At 48.6% G+C, this 15,131-nt stretch overlaps 1 protein-coding gene across 1 annotated transcript in view; it reads left to right on the forward strand.

Annotated features, from left to right (window-relative positions):
- The window catches only part of ank3b (ankyrin 3b), a 614,562-nt gene that overhangs the window by 296,682 nt on the left and 302,749 nt on the right, over positions 1–15,131 (forward strand). Inside the window, exon 5 of the mRNA XM_070876860.1 lies at positions 9,513–9,611. Coding sequence (XP_070732961.1) covers positions 9,513–9,611 — 99 coding nt within the window. The remainder of the gene's footprint in view (positions 1–9,512; positions 9,612–15,131) is intronic.

The following is a 15,131-nucleotide window of genomic DNA, read 5'->3' on the forward strand; positions in this document are numbered from 1 at the left end:
TCCACTCCCCAGTGTTTCAGTATCTCCCACTCCCCAGTGTTTCAGTGTCTCCCACTCCCCAGTGTTTCAGTATAACTGACTCCCCAGTGTTTCACTCTCTCCCACTCCCCAGTTTATCAGTATCTCCCACTCCCCAGTGTTTCAGTATCTCCCACTCCCCAGTGTTTCAGTATCTCCCACTCCCCAGTGTTTCAGTATATCCCACTCCCCAGTGTTTCAGTATCTCCCACTCCCCAGTGTTTCAGTTTCTCCCACTCCCCAGTGTTTCAGTATATCCCACTCCCCAGTGTTTCTGTATATCCCACTCCCCAGTGTTTCAGTATCTCCCACTCCCCAGTGTTTCAATGTCTCCCACTCCGCAGTGTTTCAGTATCTCCCACTCCCCAGTGTTTCAGTGTCTCCCACTCCCCAGTGTTTCAGTGTCTCCCACTCCCCAGTGTTTCAGTATCTCTCACTCCCCAGTGTTTCAGTGTCTCCCACTCCCCAGTGTTTCAGTATTTCCCACTCCCCAGTGTTTCAGTGTCTCCCACTCCGCAGTGCTTCAGTATCTCCCACTCCCCAGTGTTTCAGTGTCTCCCACTCCCCAGTGTTTCAGGGTCTCCCACTCCCCAGTGTTTCAGTGTCTCCCACTCCCCAGTGTTTCAGTATCTCCCACTCCCCAGTGTTTCAGTATCTCCCACTCCCCAGTGTTTCAGTATCTCCCACTCCCCAGTGTTTCAGTATCTCCCACTCCCCAGAGTTTCAGTATATCCCACTCCCCAGTGTTTCAGTGTAGCCCACTCCCCAGTGTTTCAGTATCTCCCACTCCCCAGTGTTTCAGTGTCTCCCACTCCCCAGTGTTTCAGTATAACCCACTCCCCAGTGTTTCACTCTCTCCCACTCCCCAGTGTTTCAGTATAGCCCACTCCCCAGTGTTTCAGTATCTCCCACTCCTCAGTGTTTCACTATCTCCCACTCCCCAGTGTTTCACTCTCTCCCACTCCCCAGTGTTTCAGTATAGCCCACTCCCCAGTATATCAGTATATCCCACTCCCCAGTGTTTCAGTATAGCCCACTCCCCAGTGTTTCAGTATCTCCCACTCCCCAGTGTTTCAGTATCTCCCACTCCCCAGTGTTTCAGTATCTCCCACTCCCCAGTGTTTCAGTATCTCCCACTCCCCAGTGTTCCAGTATATCCCACTCCCCAGTGTTCCTGTATATCCCACTCCCCAGTGTTTTAGTACCTCCCACTCCCCAGTGTTTCAGTATCTCCCACTCCCCAGTGTTTCAGTGTCTCCCACTCCCCAGTGTTTCAGTATCTCCCACTCCCCAGTGTTTCAGTATCTCCCACTCCCCAGTGTTTCAGTATCTCCCACTCCCCAGTGTTTCAGTGTCTCCCACTCTCCAGTGTTTCAGTATCTCTCACTCCCCAGTGTTTCAGTGTCTCCCACTCCCCAGTGTTTCAGTATCTCCCACTCCCCAGTGTTTCAGTATCTCCCACTCCCCAGTGTTTCAGTATAACCCACTCCCCAGTGTTTCAGTATCTCCCACTCCCCAGTGTTTCAGTATCTCACACTCGCCAGTGTATCAGTATCTCCCACTCCCCAGTGTTTCAGTATCTCCCGCTCCCCAGTGTTTCAGTATCTCCCACTCCCCAGTGTTTCAGTATCTCCCATTCCCCAGTGTTTCAGTATCTCCCACTCCCCAGTGTTTCAGTATCTCCCACTCCCCAGTGTTTCAGTATCTCCCACTCCCCAGTGTTTCAGTATCTCCCACTCCCCAGTGTTTCAATGTCTCCCACTCCCCAGTGCTTCAGTATCTCCCACTCCCCAGTGTTTCAATGTCTCCCACTCCCCAGTGTTTCAGTATCTCCCACTCCCCAGTGTTTCAGTATCTCCCACTCCCCTGTGTTTCAGTATCTCCCACTCCCCAGTGTTTCAATGTCTCCCACTCCCCAGTGTTTCAGTGTCTCCCACTCCCCAGTGTTTCAGTGTCTCCCACTCCCCAGTGTTTCAGTGTCTCCCACTCCCCAGTGTTTCAGTGTCTCCCACTCTCCAGTGTTTCAGTGTCTCCCACTCTCCAGTGTTTCAGTGTCTCCCACTCTCCAGTGTTTCAGTGTCTTCCACTCCCCAGTGTTTCAGTATCTCCCACTCCCCAGTGTTTCAGTGTCGCCCACTCCCAGTGTTTCAGTGTCGCCCACTCCCAGTGTTTCAGTATCTCCCACTCCCCAGTGTTTCAGTGTCTCCCACTCCCCAGTGTTTCAGTGTCTGCACTCCCCACTGTTTCAATGTCTCCCACTCCCCAGTGTTTCAGTGTCTCCCACTCCCCAGTGTTTCAGTGTCCGCACTCCCCAGTGTTTCAGTATCTCCCACTCCCCAGTGTTTCAATGTCTCCCACTCCCCAGTGTTTCAGTATCTCCCACTCCCCAGTGTTTCAATGTCTCCCACTCCCCAGTGTTTCAGTATCTCCCACTCCCCAGTGTTTCAGTATCTCCCACTCCCCTGTGTTTCAGTATCTCCCACTCCCCAGTGTTTCAATGTCTCCCACTCCCCAGTGTTTCAGTGTCTCCCACTCCCCAGTGTTTCAGTGTCTCCCACTCCCCAGTGTTTCAGTGTCTCCCACTCCCCAGTGTTTCAGTGTCTCCCACTCCCCAGTGTTTCAGTGTCTCCCACTCCCCAGTGTTTCAGTGTCTCCCACTCTCCAGTGTTTCAGTGTCTTCCACTCCCCAGTGTTTCAGTATCTCCCACTCCCCAGTGTTTCAGTGTCGCCCACTCCCAGTGTTTCAGTATCTCCCACTCCCCAGTGTTTCAGTGTCTCCCACTCCCCAGTGTTTCAGTGTCTGCACTCCCCACTGTTTCAATGTCTCCCACTCCCCAGTGTTTCAGTGTCTCCCACTCCCCAGTGTTTCAGTGTCCGCACTCCCCAGTGTTTCAGTATCGCCCACTCCCCAGTGTTTCAGTATCTCCCACTCCCCAGTGTTTCACTCTCTCCCACTCCCCAGTGTTTCAGTGTCTCCCACTCCCCAGTGTTTCAGTATCTCCCACTCCCCAGTGTTTCAGTATCTCCCACTCCCCAGTGTTTCACTCTCTCCCACTCCCCAGTGTTTCAGTGTCCGCACTCCCCACTGTTTCAATGTCTCCCACTCCCCAGTGTTTCAGTGTCTGCCACTCCCTAGTGTTTCAGTGTCTCCCACTCCCCAGTGTTTCAGTGTCCGCACTCCCCAGTGTTTCAGTATAGCCCACTCCCCAGTGTTTCAGTATCTCCCACTCCCCAGTGTTTCAGTATCTCCCACTCCCCAGTGTTTCAGTATCTCCCACTCCCCAGTGTTTCAGTATCTCCCACTCCCCAGTGTTCCAGTATATCCCACTCCCTAGTGTTCCTGTATATCCCACTCCCTAGTGTTTCAGTATCTCCCACTCCCCAGTGTTTCAGTATCTCCCACTCCCCAGTGTTTCAGTATCTCCCAATCCCCAGTGATTCAGTGTATCCCACTCCCCAGTGTTTCAGTATAACCCACTCCCCAGTGTTTCAGTATCTCCCACTCCCCAGTGTTTCAGTATATCACACTCCCCAGTGTTTCAGTGTCTCCCACTCCCCAGTGTTTCAGTATATCCCACTCCCCAGTGTTTCAGTATCTCCCACTCCCCAGTGTTTCAGTGTCTCTCACTCCCCAGTGTTTCAGTATATCCCACTCCCCAGTGTTTCAGTGTCTCCCACTCCCCAGTGTTTCAGTATCTCCCACTCCCCAGTGTTTCAGTAGCTCTCACTCCCCAGTGTTTCAGTATCTCCCACTCCCCAGTGTTTCAGTATCTCCCACTCCCCAGTGTTTCAGTATTTCCCACTCCCCAGTGTTACAGTATCTCCCACTCCCCAGTGTTTCAGTATCTCCCACTCCCCAGTGTTTCAGTGTATCCCACTCCCCAGTGTTTCAGTGTCTCCCACTCCCCAGTGAACCATGTTCCGATCTGAAAATTCAAGAAAGAATGCATCCAAAATAACCTAAAGCATGATGTTGGAAATAAATGTTTTCAAAATAGTTGACCTGCATCCCTTCAATTTTTACTTACCTTTAACACCTGATCTGATTACTGGGCAGCACTTCCACCCAAGCTAAAGGCTGTCGTTCGCATGCTGCATACCAGCACAGTGAGGCTCCCGCTCAGAATGAGTGGGAACGTGTGATAGAAGCGGACAGTTCGTATGGAAAATATTCATTGGAGAGAACCTAGTGGGGAATAGGTGGTTGCGATTGGCAGTTCCCTCTTCCCTAAATCCCATCAGCTGGTACTATCAGTCAGAAAATCTACCCTCCCAACCCATGCTGAGCTGAGTGATGAATGAAGGTTTGCCACATTGCAATGTTTTATTATCCTCCTGAGTCAAAGGAATTAGAAACATAGAAACATAGAAAATGGGTGCAGGAGTAGGCCATTCGGCCCTTCGAGCCTGCACCACCATTCAATAAGATGATGGCTGACCATTCCCTCAGTACCCCTTTCCTGCTTTCTCTCTTGATCCCTTTAACTGTAAGGGCCATATCTAACTCCCTTTTGAATATATCCAATGAACTGGCAGCAACAACTCTCTGCGGCAGGGAATTCCACAGGTTAACAACTCTCTGAGTGAAGAAGTTTCTTCTCATCTCAGTCCTAAATGGCCTACCCCTTATCATAAGACTGTGTCCCCTGGTTCTGGACTTCTCCATCATCGGGAACATTCTTCCCACATCTAACCTGTCCAGTCCCGTCAAAATCTTGTAAGTTTCTATGAGATCCCCTCTCATCCTTCTAAACTCCATTGTGTAAAGGCCCAGTCGATCCAGTCTCTCCTCATATGTCAGTCCCACCATCCTGGGAATCAATCTGGTGATCCTTCGCTGCACTCCCTCAATAGCAAGAACATTCTTCCTCAGATTAGGAGACTAAAACTGAACACAATATTCCAGGTGAGGCCTCACCAGGGCCCTGTACAACTGCAGTAAGATCTCCCTGCTCCTATTCTGAAATCCCCTTGCTATGAAGGCCAACATACCATTTGCCGCCTTCACCGCCTGCTGTACCTGCATGCCAACTTTCAATGACTGATGAACCATGACACCCAGGTCTCGTTGCACCTCCCCCTTTCCTAATCTGCCGCCATTCAGATAATATTCTGCCTTCGTGTTTTTGCCCCCAAAGTGAATAACTTCACATTTATCCACATTATACTGCATCTGCTATGCATTTGCCTACTCACCTAACCTGTCCAAGTCCCCCTGCAGCCTCTTAGCATCCTCCTCACAGCTCACACCGCCACCCAGTTTAGTGTCATTCTTGGCAAGGGACATGCTTATCAGTTCCTCAGGCCAAATTTAGGCCATGACTTGCTCCAATTTTTTTGGAGTAAGTTGGTTTTTCTGGCGTAAGTTTAAAAAATGCCATTTTCCCCAATAAACTTGCTCCAGAGTAACTCAGTTAGGTACAATTTTTTTTAGGTGAGTTTTTTTTTTCAAAAGGAGGCGTCCCCAGACACTTACACAAGTTTTGGCCATTTATATCACTTTGGCCAGCTAAAACTTACTCCAAATCGACTTCGGTCAGCGTATGTGGCCAGCTCTGAAAAACATTGCGGGCAGTTAAGAATTCGGCGCAGATTAGTACATTTAAAGCACCAAGACAAGCACATCAATAACAAATATAAAATACAAGGAAGCTGAGAGGACCTGCACCAAGACTTACAAAGCACTAAACAAACCACAAAAAGTAATAAGCAATTCATCAATAACAAATAAAAAGTAGAAGTCCTACCTTTATGCCAGAAACAATTTTTTTTTTAAAGTTCCACCCTCCCCCCCCCCCCCCCGCATCAAAACACTATTCCCCCCCCCCCCCATCAAAACTCAGTCGCACCCCCCCTCCCCCCCATCAAAACTCTCCTCACTAAACAAAGCACAACCATCAACAAATAAAAAATAAAACTCAAGTCCTACCTCGGCCCGGGAAGTCAGTGGGCCGGCCGGCCGGTGCGGGAGGCCACTCAGCCGGGGATAAGGACTGCGAGCATCGGGTCCTGCTCACAGCTCGCAGGACACGCTGGGAGGGCGAGGAGCATGCGCGCAGACTTCACTGCGCATGCGCGCAGCTGCCGGCAGTGTTTTCTGCACTGGGCTGTTGTTCCGCCCCCCCCCCACTGCACGATGTACGCCACGCTCGGACGCCGGAGACTTGGCAGAGCGGGCAGGATGGGGCCACTTTTTTTCGCCGCTGTTTCCAGCGCGTAAAGTCGGCGCATTTAGGGTAAGTGCACCGAAAAAAGGGGTTGGGGAAAATTGGGCCCCAAGAAGTTCGTTCTGGTCCTTTCTGTCAAAGGTTTGTGGAACTTTAAGCCTACTCTAAAGGCAACAACAAAAAGTGGCTCTTGAATTCTAAAAGGAAAAATTGACAAAACTGTAGAGGCTGGACATTCGTCTCACAGGCTGACATCTAACACGTTCAGGTGGCATTCTTTTGTCTGTTATTTTTAAACAGTGTTGCCAATCCATTTAAAATGGCAGTCAGAGGAAAGCCGCCTGCCACATTGAACATTCCTCACTAACATTCGTTCTAGTCACAAATCTGGAGCTGACCTCCACCAGACCAGAATGCTCCATCTGCCTCCCTCTCCCCTGTTAAACAGTGGTCCATTGTTTAGACTGTAGACTGAAACTGGCAGTTGCTGGGGTAACATTGATAAGTTTATGCCCACGGATGCCAGGACTTTGGGGCAGAGAAGTCAGCGTGGTGTTCACTCCGTTGCAATTTACCTCATGGCGCTCCAATTAGTTAAATTTACCTCAGTGTCCAGTCTTGTTGGTCGTGTCATCTGCCTGTCAGCTCTCCTCGCTCTCGGACTTACTGTCTCTCTCAACATGTTAAAACTTGTCAACTGCTAATACGCGCTCACGAACACGCATACACTTCCACTTCTCTTTTTGACATTGGCCTTCATTTATTGGTGTCTTGCAGCACAATTTCACCAGATTGATAGCGGAGCTAAACTATGACAACAGATTGCATAACCTCGGCTTGTATTCCCTTGAGCATGGCAGATTAATGTGTGATCGAATTGAGACTTTTAAGATAATTGAAGGATTTGATAGGATAGAGAGAAAGAAACTATTTCCTCTGGTGATGTGAGTCCACCACAAGGGGAATAACCTTAAACTTGTAGCTCGGCCATTCCGTGGTGACATCACGAATTCTTCTTCACACAAAGGGTATTGGAAATCTGAAACTCTCTCCTCTAAAAAGCTGTTAATTGAAAATATAAAAACTGAGATTGATATTCGGCAAGGGTTACAGAACCAAGGCGCGTAATTGGAGTTGAGATACAGATCACCCATGATCTAGTTGAATGGCAAAACAGGCTTAAGGGGTTGAATGGCCTACTCCTGACCCTGTCTTGAACCTCATGGAAAGTTAGAAGTATTATTGCTCTAATTAAGGAACATTTCGGAGCAGTAATAAAATCACAGAATGGTTACAGGACAGTAGGAGGCCATTTGGCCTGTCGAGCCCATGCCGGCTCTCTGCAAGAGCCCTTCAGCTCGTCCCACTCCCCCGCCCAAGTTAAAACATCAGATGAGTTTAAAAGCTAGGTATTTGCAGAGAAACAACACTTGATTGTATTTATTTTTTGGGGCACTTTTACTGGCTGATTCTGATAAATGTTGTCTCCAAAACCTAATCCTAAAAGCTTGCAGTTGTGTGATAAATGCCATTTTAAAAAGAAGCACTGAAGACGTATGTAACCCTTGATCTTCAGATCAGTTTGCCTGTGTCTCACTAACTGCATTGTTACGTGCCCTGAATGCATAATGAGCAACCTCAGCTCTACAAGATGGCTTCAAAGCAAATGGTTTTGATTTTAAATGAGGCAAAAAATGTGTTTGAATAGTGTGCATTACATTCGCAATCAGATGTTTCACTTTCTATTAAATGGAAGTTGGCTTTACATTAAAATGAGACAAAATGAACTAGCTGACTCTCCCACCTCACGAACAGAGGTTATATTCAGGTTACAGTTTAACCTTGAACACAATGTCCTTCACACAATGAAGGACACAAATGCAGGTGATTGGGTATTAGAAAGAAAAACAATTAAACAATTTTTTTAATTAAAAAAAATAATTAAAAAAACAACATTCATTGTCTGGACATCATTAAAGAGCAAATCACGAAGTGAATTAGATACATTGATGCAGTTAAGTTCGGTATATTAAGATTTGCTGCATTAATTTGATAAAAATACTCGACTTGAAATTTATATTCTCAAGGCACATGATCCCATCTGAATTAAAAGGGGCAATTTTCCTCTGTCCTGCTCCCAGTAGCACCCCAAAAACTGGTGCGACACAGAGGGGAAACGGGCACTAATTGTTTGCCCTCATTCTGCTCCTTAAGGGCATGACCCACTAATTTCTTCCATGGCTTTTCTGGTTGTCTGCACCCGACCGCTCCTAAAGAGTGCTCGGCAGAGCAAATTACATACAAGTAAACGTCAGAGGGCTTGGCACCCAGGTTTTCTGTATATTAGCACCAGATACACATCAGTGGCAGAAAGCCAGCCCCATGCACGAACCTGCTTCCTGAACTGCAGTTTAGGCACCATCAGACGTGGGACACAGACTGCTGGTGTCAAGATAGCTCTTTATTTTTAACTTTTCGATTCAAACTGGTTATACTGCTTCTGTTCCCTTCACACATGGTGACGGATGCCCTCACCCTGATTTTAACTGCTTCCGCCTGGTGGAAACTGGGCCTGGGAGGTGGAGGGAGGGCAGTTAAAATAAGCCGAGCCACTGATCCCCCTCTGATCCCGCTGCCTTTCTGCCAGGTCCCGATCTTAACACCCACAGGAAGGAAGTGGGGTCCTGCTTTAAATATGCAGATCGGGTCCGATGATGACATCAGGACCTGATCTGCAATTTAACTCTGAGGCCTGAGTGGGGAAGGGGGCAATGTCAGCCCCCCTACGTCAGGCAAAACCTGCCGGGGGATGATCCTTTTACCTGCTTCCGCCAAAGCAGACTGCAGGGACATCGAGACTCCTGCACTTTAAGTGTATTTCCATCCATTATTTATTTCAACCACCATCCTATGTTCCCTGATCTGAGAAGGTAAGGTCGGCCGGAGGGGCTGCTTGAACTGTGACCTGCCCAGAGGAACATAGGCACAGTAGTAGGCCGTTCAGCCCCTCGAGTCTGTTCTGCCAATCAACTAGATCATGGCTGATCTGTTTCTCCTGACTTTGCTCTCATCACTTCATGTACTGAATGTATTCAGCATCCAAAAACAGCAAACTAAGAAGCAAAATACTGCACGTGTTGGAAACAAAATCAGAAAAGACAGGTTACACACCGCAGGTTGGTTAGGCGAGACAAACCAGTCACACTTGGGGCCAGTTCCTCCTTGAGAAGAAGGGCTCAGTCCAAATGATTGACCCAAAACTTTTGTAGACTCACCAAAGGTAATTTTTTTCCCCCAAGCACAATGAAAATATGTCTTCTTTTGCAGAATGGCTTCACTCCTTTATACATGGCTGCACAGGAGAATCACCTGGAAGTTGTAAAGTTTCTTCTCGACAATGGTGCAAGTCAGAGCATTGCGACTGAGGTCAGTAACTTCATGTCTTCATTCTTTCTGTCTTAATCGATATAGCAGTATAACACTTCAGTGTCATTTAAAAATACCTCGGCTCAATTTTCCCCAATTATCTCTGCCGTTTTTTTGGCCTGCACCATTTTTTTTTCACAGTAAATTAAAATCTCCAAGTTTCCCCAAAGTTTCTGCGCTTGCGTAATTCACTTCGGTAGGATTTTATTTAGGCTATGATTTTTTTTTTAAACCTCATTTAACCTGCCACCCGTGCCAATTCTGGCCATTTACTCCAATTTTTCTTAGGGCGGCGTATGTGACTACTCTGGAAAAAAACCTTCTGGGCAGTTAACAAAATCATCGCAAGTAAGAAAATCCGCGCAGCAGATGCAGTTCCACGGCCCGCACAGCAACAGCGGGGAGAGAGCGGAGGCCTTTCAGCCAGGGTTAGGAGCGGCAATCAGCACTGGGAGGGGGGAGGCCAGGGCTAGCAGCGGCACCCGGCACCAGGAGGGGGGGGAGGCCATTTGGTCATTGTTAGCAGCAGCACCCGGCACCTGCACCGGGACAGGAGGGAAGCCTTTCAGCCAGGGTTAGGAGCGGCAATCGGCACCGGGAGGCCTTTCAGCCAGGGATAGCAGCGGCACCCGGCACCGGGAGGAGGGAAGCCATTTGGTCATAGTTAGCAACAGCACCCGGCACCTGCACCGGGACAGGAGGGAAGCCTTTCAGCCAGGGTTAGGAGCGGCAATCGACACCGGGAGGCCTTTCAGCCAGGGCTAGCAGCGGCACCCGGCACCGGGAGGAGGGAAGCCATTTGGTCATAGTTAGCAACAGCACCCGGCACCTGCACCGGGACAGGAGGGAAGCCTTTCAGCCAGGATTAGGAGCGGCACCAGGGAGTGGGGTGGGGGTAGGGCGGGGGGGCATGGGGGGATAGACTTTTGGTATAAACACTTTAATAATTTAATGCTGGTAAGCTGTTGCAACGTGCAAGGGGCTTGTGCAGGTTGCTGTGAGCTGGCCAGAATGTGTTGTATGTTTCACTTTCCAGCCTCAGCCTGCAGTGTGTCCCTCGTTACCCTGGCAACCCGATCTTTTTGGCGCAGATCTTAGACTCCACCCCCAAAGCTAAAGGACAGGCTAGGCGGCGCCAAAATCAACAATTCAAATGCAGAAAGTTGGATGATTTATTTTGGCGTAGTTGGGCCATCAAAATATAGGAGTAACTCTTCAAGTACTCCAAAATATGACTTGGGGGAAAATTGAGCCCATAATTTGTAAAGAATTTCCTCATTGGCATTTGTCTTGGGAGTATTACACAGGACATTTTTAACAACAACAACTTGTATTTATATAGCACCTTTAACGTAGTAAAATGTCCCAAGGCATATTTTAAGACAAAACAAATATATTTGACACCGAGCCACATCAGAAGAAATTATCAAAAGCTTAGTCAAAGAGGTAAGTTTTAAGAAGCGTCTTAAAGGAGGAAAGAGAGGTGGAGAGGTTTAGGGAGGGAGTTCCAGAGCTTGGGGCTTAGGCTGTTGAAGGCACGGCCACCAATGGTTGAGCGATTATAATCAGGGATGCTCAACAGGGCAGAATTTGAGGAGTGCAGATATTTTGGAAGTTGTGAAGCTGAAGGAGATTACAGACATAGGGTGCGATTTGTAAACAAGGATGAGAATTCTAAAATCGAGGCATTGCTTAACCGGGAGCCAATGTAGGTCGGTAAGTACAGGGGTGATGGGTGAGCGGGACTTGGTGCGAGTTAGGGCATGGGCTGCCGAGGTTTGGATGATCTCAAGTTTACGTAGGGTAGAATGTAGGAGGCCAGCCAGGAGTGCGTTGGAGTAGTCAAGACTAGAGGTAACAAAGGCATGGATGAGGGTTTCAGCAGCAGATGAGCTGAGGCAGGGGAGGAGACAGGCAATGTTATGGAGCTGGAAATAAGCAATTTTAGTTATGCTGCGGATATGTAGCCCGAAGCTCATTTCAGGGTCAAATATGACACCTAGCTTGCAAACAGGCTGGTTCAGCCTCACACAGATGCTAGGGAGAGGGATGGAGTCAGTGGCTAAGGAACAGAATTTGTGGCGGGGACCAAAGGCAATGGCTTTGGTCATCCCAACATTCAATTGAAGAACATTTCTGCTCATCCAGAATTGGATGTCGGACAAGCAGTCTGACAATTTATAGACCATGGAGGGGTCGAGAGAAGTGGTGGTGAGGTAGAGCTGGGTGTCGTCAGCGTACTTGTGGAAACTGACGCTATGTTTTCAGATGATGTCGCCAGGGGGCAGCATATATAGATGAGAAATAGGAGGGGCCCAAGGATAGATCCTTGGGGGACACCAGAGGTAACGATGCGGGGTGGGACGAGAAGCCATTGCAGGTGATTTTCTGGCTACGATTAGATAGATAAGAATGGAACCAGGCGAGTGCAGTCCCACCCAGCTGGACTTTGGTGGAGAGGCGTTGGAGGAGGATGGAGTGGTCAACCGTGTTAAAGGCTGCAGACAGGTCGAGAAGGACAAGGAGAGATCTTTGTCACAGTCACAAAGGATGTCATTTGTGACTTTAATGAGAGCCGTTTCGGTACTGTGGCAGGGGCGGAAACCAGATTGAAGGGATTCAAACATGGAGTTCCGGGAAAGATGGGCATGGATTTGGGAGGCAACAACACGTTCACTTTGAACAGGAAAGGGAGGTTGGAGATGGGGCGATAACTAGCAAGCCTAGTGACGTCAAGGATTGTTTTTTTGGCTCCCATGTTAGCTGACATTGTTAACGATTCTCTCTCCTCGGGTACTGTCCCTCTCTCCTTCAAATCTGCCATCATCACCCCTCTTGGTGGCCAAGGGTTCATGGGAGCCAAAAAAAAACAATCCTTGACCACTGAGAGCAGTGATGACGGCAAATTTGAAGGCAAGGGGGACAGTACCTGAGGAGAGAGAATCGTTAATAATGTCAGCTAACATGGGAATAAACCCAAGACATTTACATCTACTGTCCATAGCTGGACGGCAAACACATTCGGCTTTGCGAATTAAAGGGCTGATTCCTCCATTGTGGATCCTGGCATGGAGTGTTGCTTCCAGAGAGAACGACTTCAATCTTGAGAATTGGCCAAAGATTAGACTTGAGCATATAATCTAGACTGACACTCCAGTGCAGTGCTGAGAGAGTGCTGCACTGTCAGAAATGCGGTCTTTTGAATGAGACGTTAAATCAAGGCCCCGTCTGCTCTCTCAGGTGGACGTAAAAGATCCCATAGCACTACTTTGAAGAAGAGCTGAGGGAGCCTGCCAACATTGTGTCCTGACCAACATTTGTCCCTCAACTAACATCACTAAAACAGATTATCTGGTCACTTATCTTATTGCTGTCTATTGTGAGCAAATTGGCTGCTTTCTTTCCGACATTACAATATTAATTTAGTTTGCGAATCACTTTGGGATGTGAAAGGCACTATATAAATATAAGATCTTTTCTTCTTTTATTATGGGAGTGATTGGAGAACCGGCCTTTAGAAAGCAAAAGACTGTTTTGCCAATTCCTCTCATCGACATGTAATTTTCACACTGTTAACTCTGCATTCAAGAGATATTGGACCATGGCTCTTAATTTAGGTCAAGATTGTTTGGCCAAATGTCTCAGGCCACGGATGGGGGTTGTGCTGAACTCCGTATCACGTTCTCTGATCCATGCTCCCCTGAAGTGAGCTTCCACTCTGGGAGCAGAGCCTTGCACGTTATCTCCTTTAAAGTGTAATGTTACTGTTAACTGTGCCCATTATCTTCAAGTCTGAAGCATTTCGTAAAATTGTTATGTTTAGAATAACTCCACAAGACTGTATATCTTAAGCTCAAACTGTTGTGACCTTGGTCTCTTTATTGTAACTCGAGAGTGGGGAGGCAGTGTGGTAGACTGCCTTTTATACCTGCTTCCCCAGGGTGTGCAGGTGACCCTTGGGTCTTCCACAGGTGTGCCCCCTGGTGGCAAGTCTTCCACATTGGTAATGTTTACATACATAACATCTTCCCCCACCACCCCCCCCAAAGTCTTATGTACAAGTTATTTACAAGTTGAGGCGATCCGGGGCTCTGTGTTCCCGGGTTGATCGCCTGAGTTGAAGTTCTGACATGGGTGAGTCGGTTGGATCATTGCTGCACTGTGGTGTGGCTGGTCTGATCGGACTGTCGGGCCTGGTGGGTTCATCCTCGTGGTTGACAGCGAGGTCGGTTGCTGGTTGGGTGTGTGTGGGTGGATCAATGTGATGGTATTGTCCTCTTCAAACTGTTCTTGGTTGTCAGTGAATCGCAGTTTGGTCTGATCCAAGTGCTTTCTGCATGTTTGTCCGTTCAAAAGTTTGACAATGAACACTCTATTCCCCTCTTGGCTAACACAGTGCCAGCAACCCATTTGGGACCATGACCATAATTAAGAACAAACACAGGGTCATTGACCTCAATGTCACGTGATACAGCCGCGCGATCATGGTACACGTTATGCTGGTGACGCCGGGTTTCTACATGGTCATTGAGATCCGAGTGGACTAAGGAGACCCTGGTTTTGAGTGCTCTCTTCATTAGCAATTCTGCAGGGGAGCCCCGGTGAGCGAGTGGGGTCACGTGCGGTAGCTGAGCAGAATCCGAGATAACCGGGTCTGCAGGGAACCGTCCGTCAAGCATTTCAAGCTCTGCTTGATGGTTTGGACTGCCCGTTCTGCTTGACCATTGGATGCGGGATTAAACGGGGCAGACCTGACATGCTTGATGCCATTGCGGGTCATGAACTCGTTGAATTCCGAGCTGGTGAGGCATGGTCCATTGTCACCAACAAGGATGTCGGGCAAACCATGGATGGCGAACATGGCCCGGAGGCTTTTAATGGTGGCAGTGGATGTACATGATGACATTATTATACATTCAATCCATTTAGAAAAAGCATCCACTGCTACTCGGAACATCTTTCCTAGAAAGGGGCCAGCAACATCTCCGTGGGCCCTGGAGGACCATGACCACAGACCCAGTGGGGCCTCCCTTGGTGCACTGTTCAACTGTGAGCAAGTGTTGCATTGGTGTACGCATGACTCCAACTCCGAATCAATGCCAGGCCACCAAACGTACGACCTAACGATAGCCTTCATCATGACTATGCCTGGGTGGCTACTGTGCAGGTCGCGCATAAATGTTTCCCTGCCTTTTTTTGGCAAAACTACACGATTCCCCCATAGGAGGCAGTCCGAATGGATGGACATTTCGTCCTTGCGTCGGTGGAACGGCTTAATTTCATCTTGCATTTCCCTTGGGACCGCCGACCAGCCCCCATTGAGGACACAGCTTTTTAATAGTGATAGCACCGGGTCCTGGCTAGTCCAGGTCCTGATCTGGCGAGCCGTGACAGGTGACCCCTCGCTCTCAAAAGCATCCATTACCAGAAGCAAGTCTGCGGGTTGCGCCATTTCCACCCCGGTGGTGGGCAATGGTAGCCGACTGAGGACATCCGCACAGTTCTCAGTGCCTGGTCTGT

This window comes from Pristiophorus japonicus, chromosome 3 (genome assembly GCF_044704955.1).
Source record: "Pristiophorus japonicus isolate sPriJap1 chromosome 3, sPriJap1.hap1, whole genome shotgun sequence".
Classification (NCBI taxonomy): domain Eukaryota; kingdom Metazoa; phylum Chordata; class Chondrichthyes; family Pristiophoridae; genus Pristiophorus; species Pristiophorus japonicus.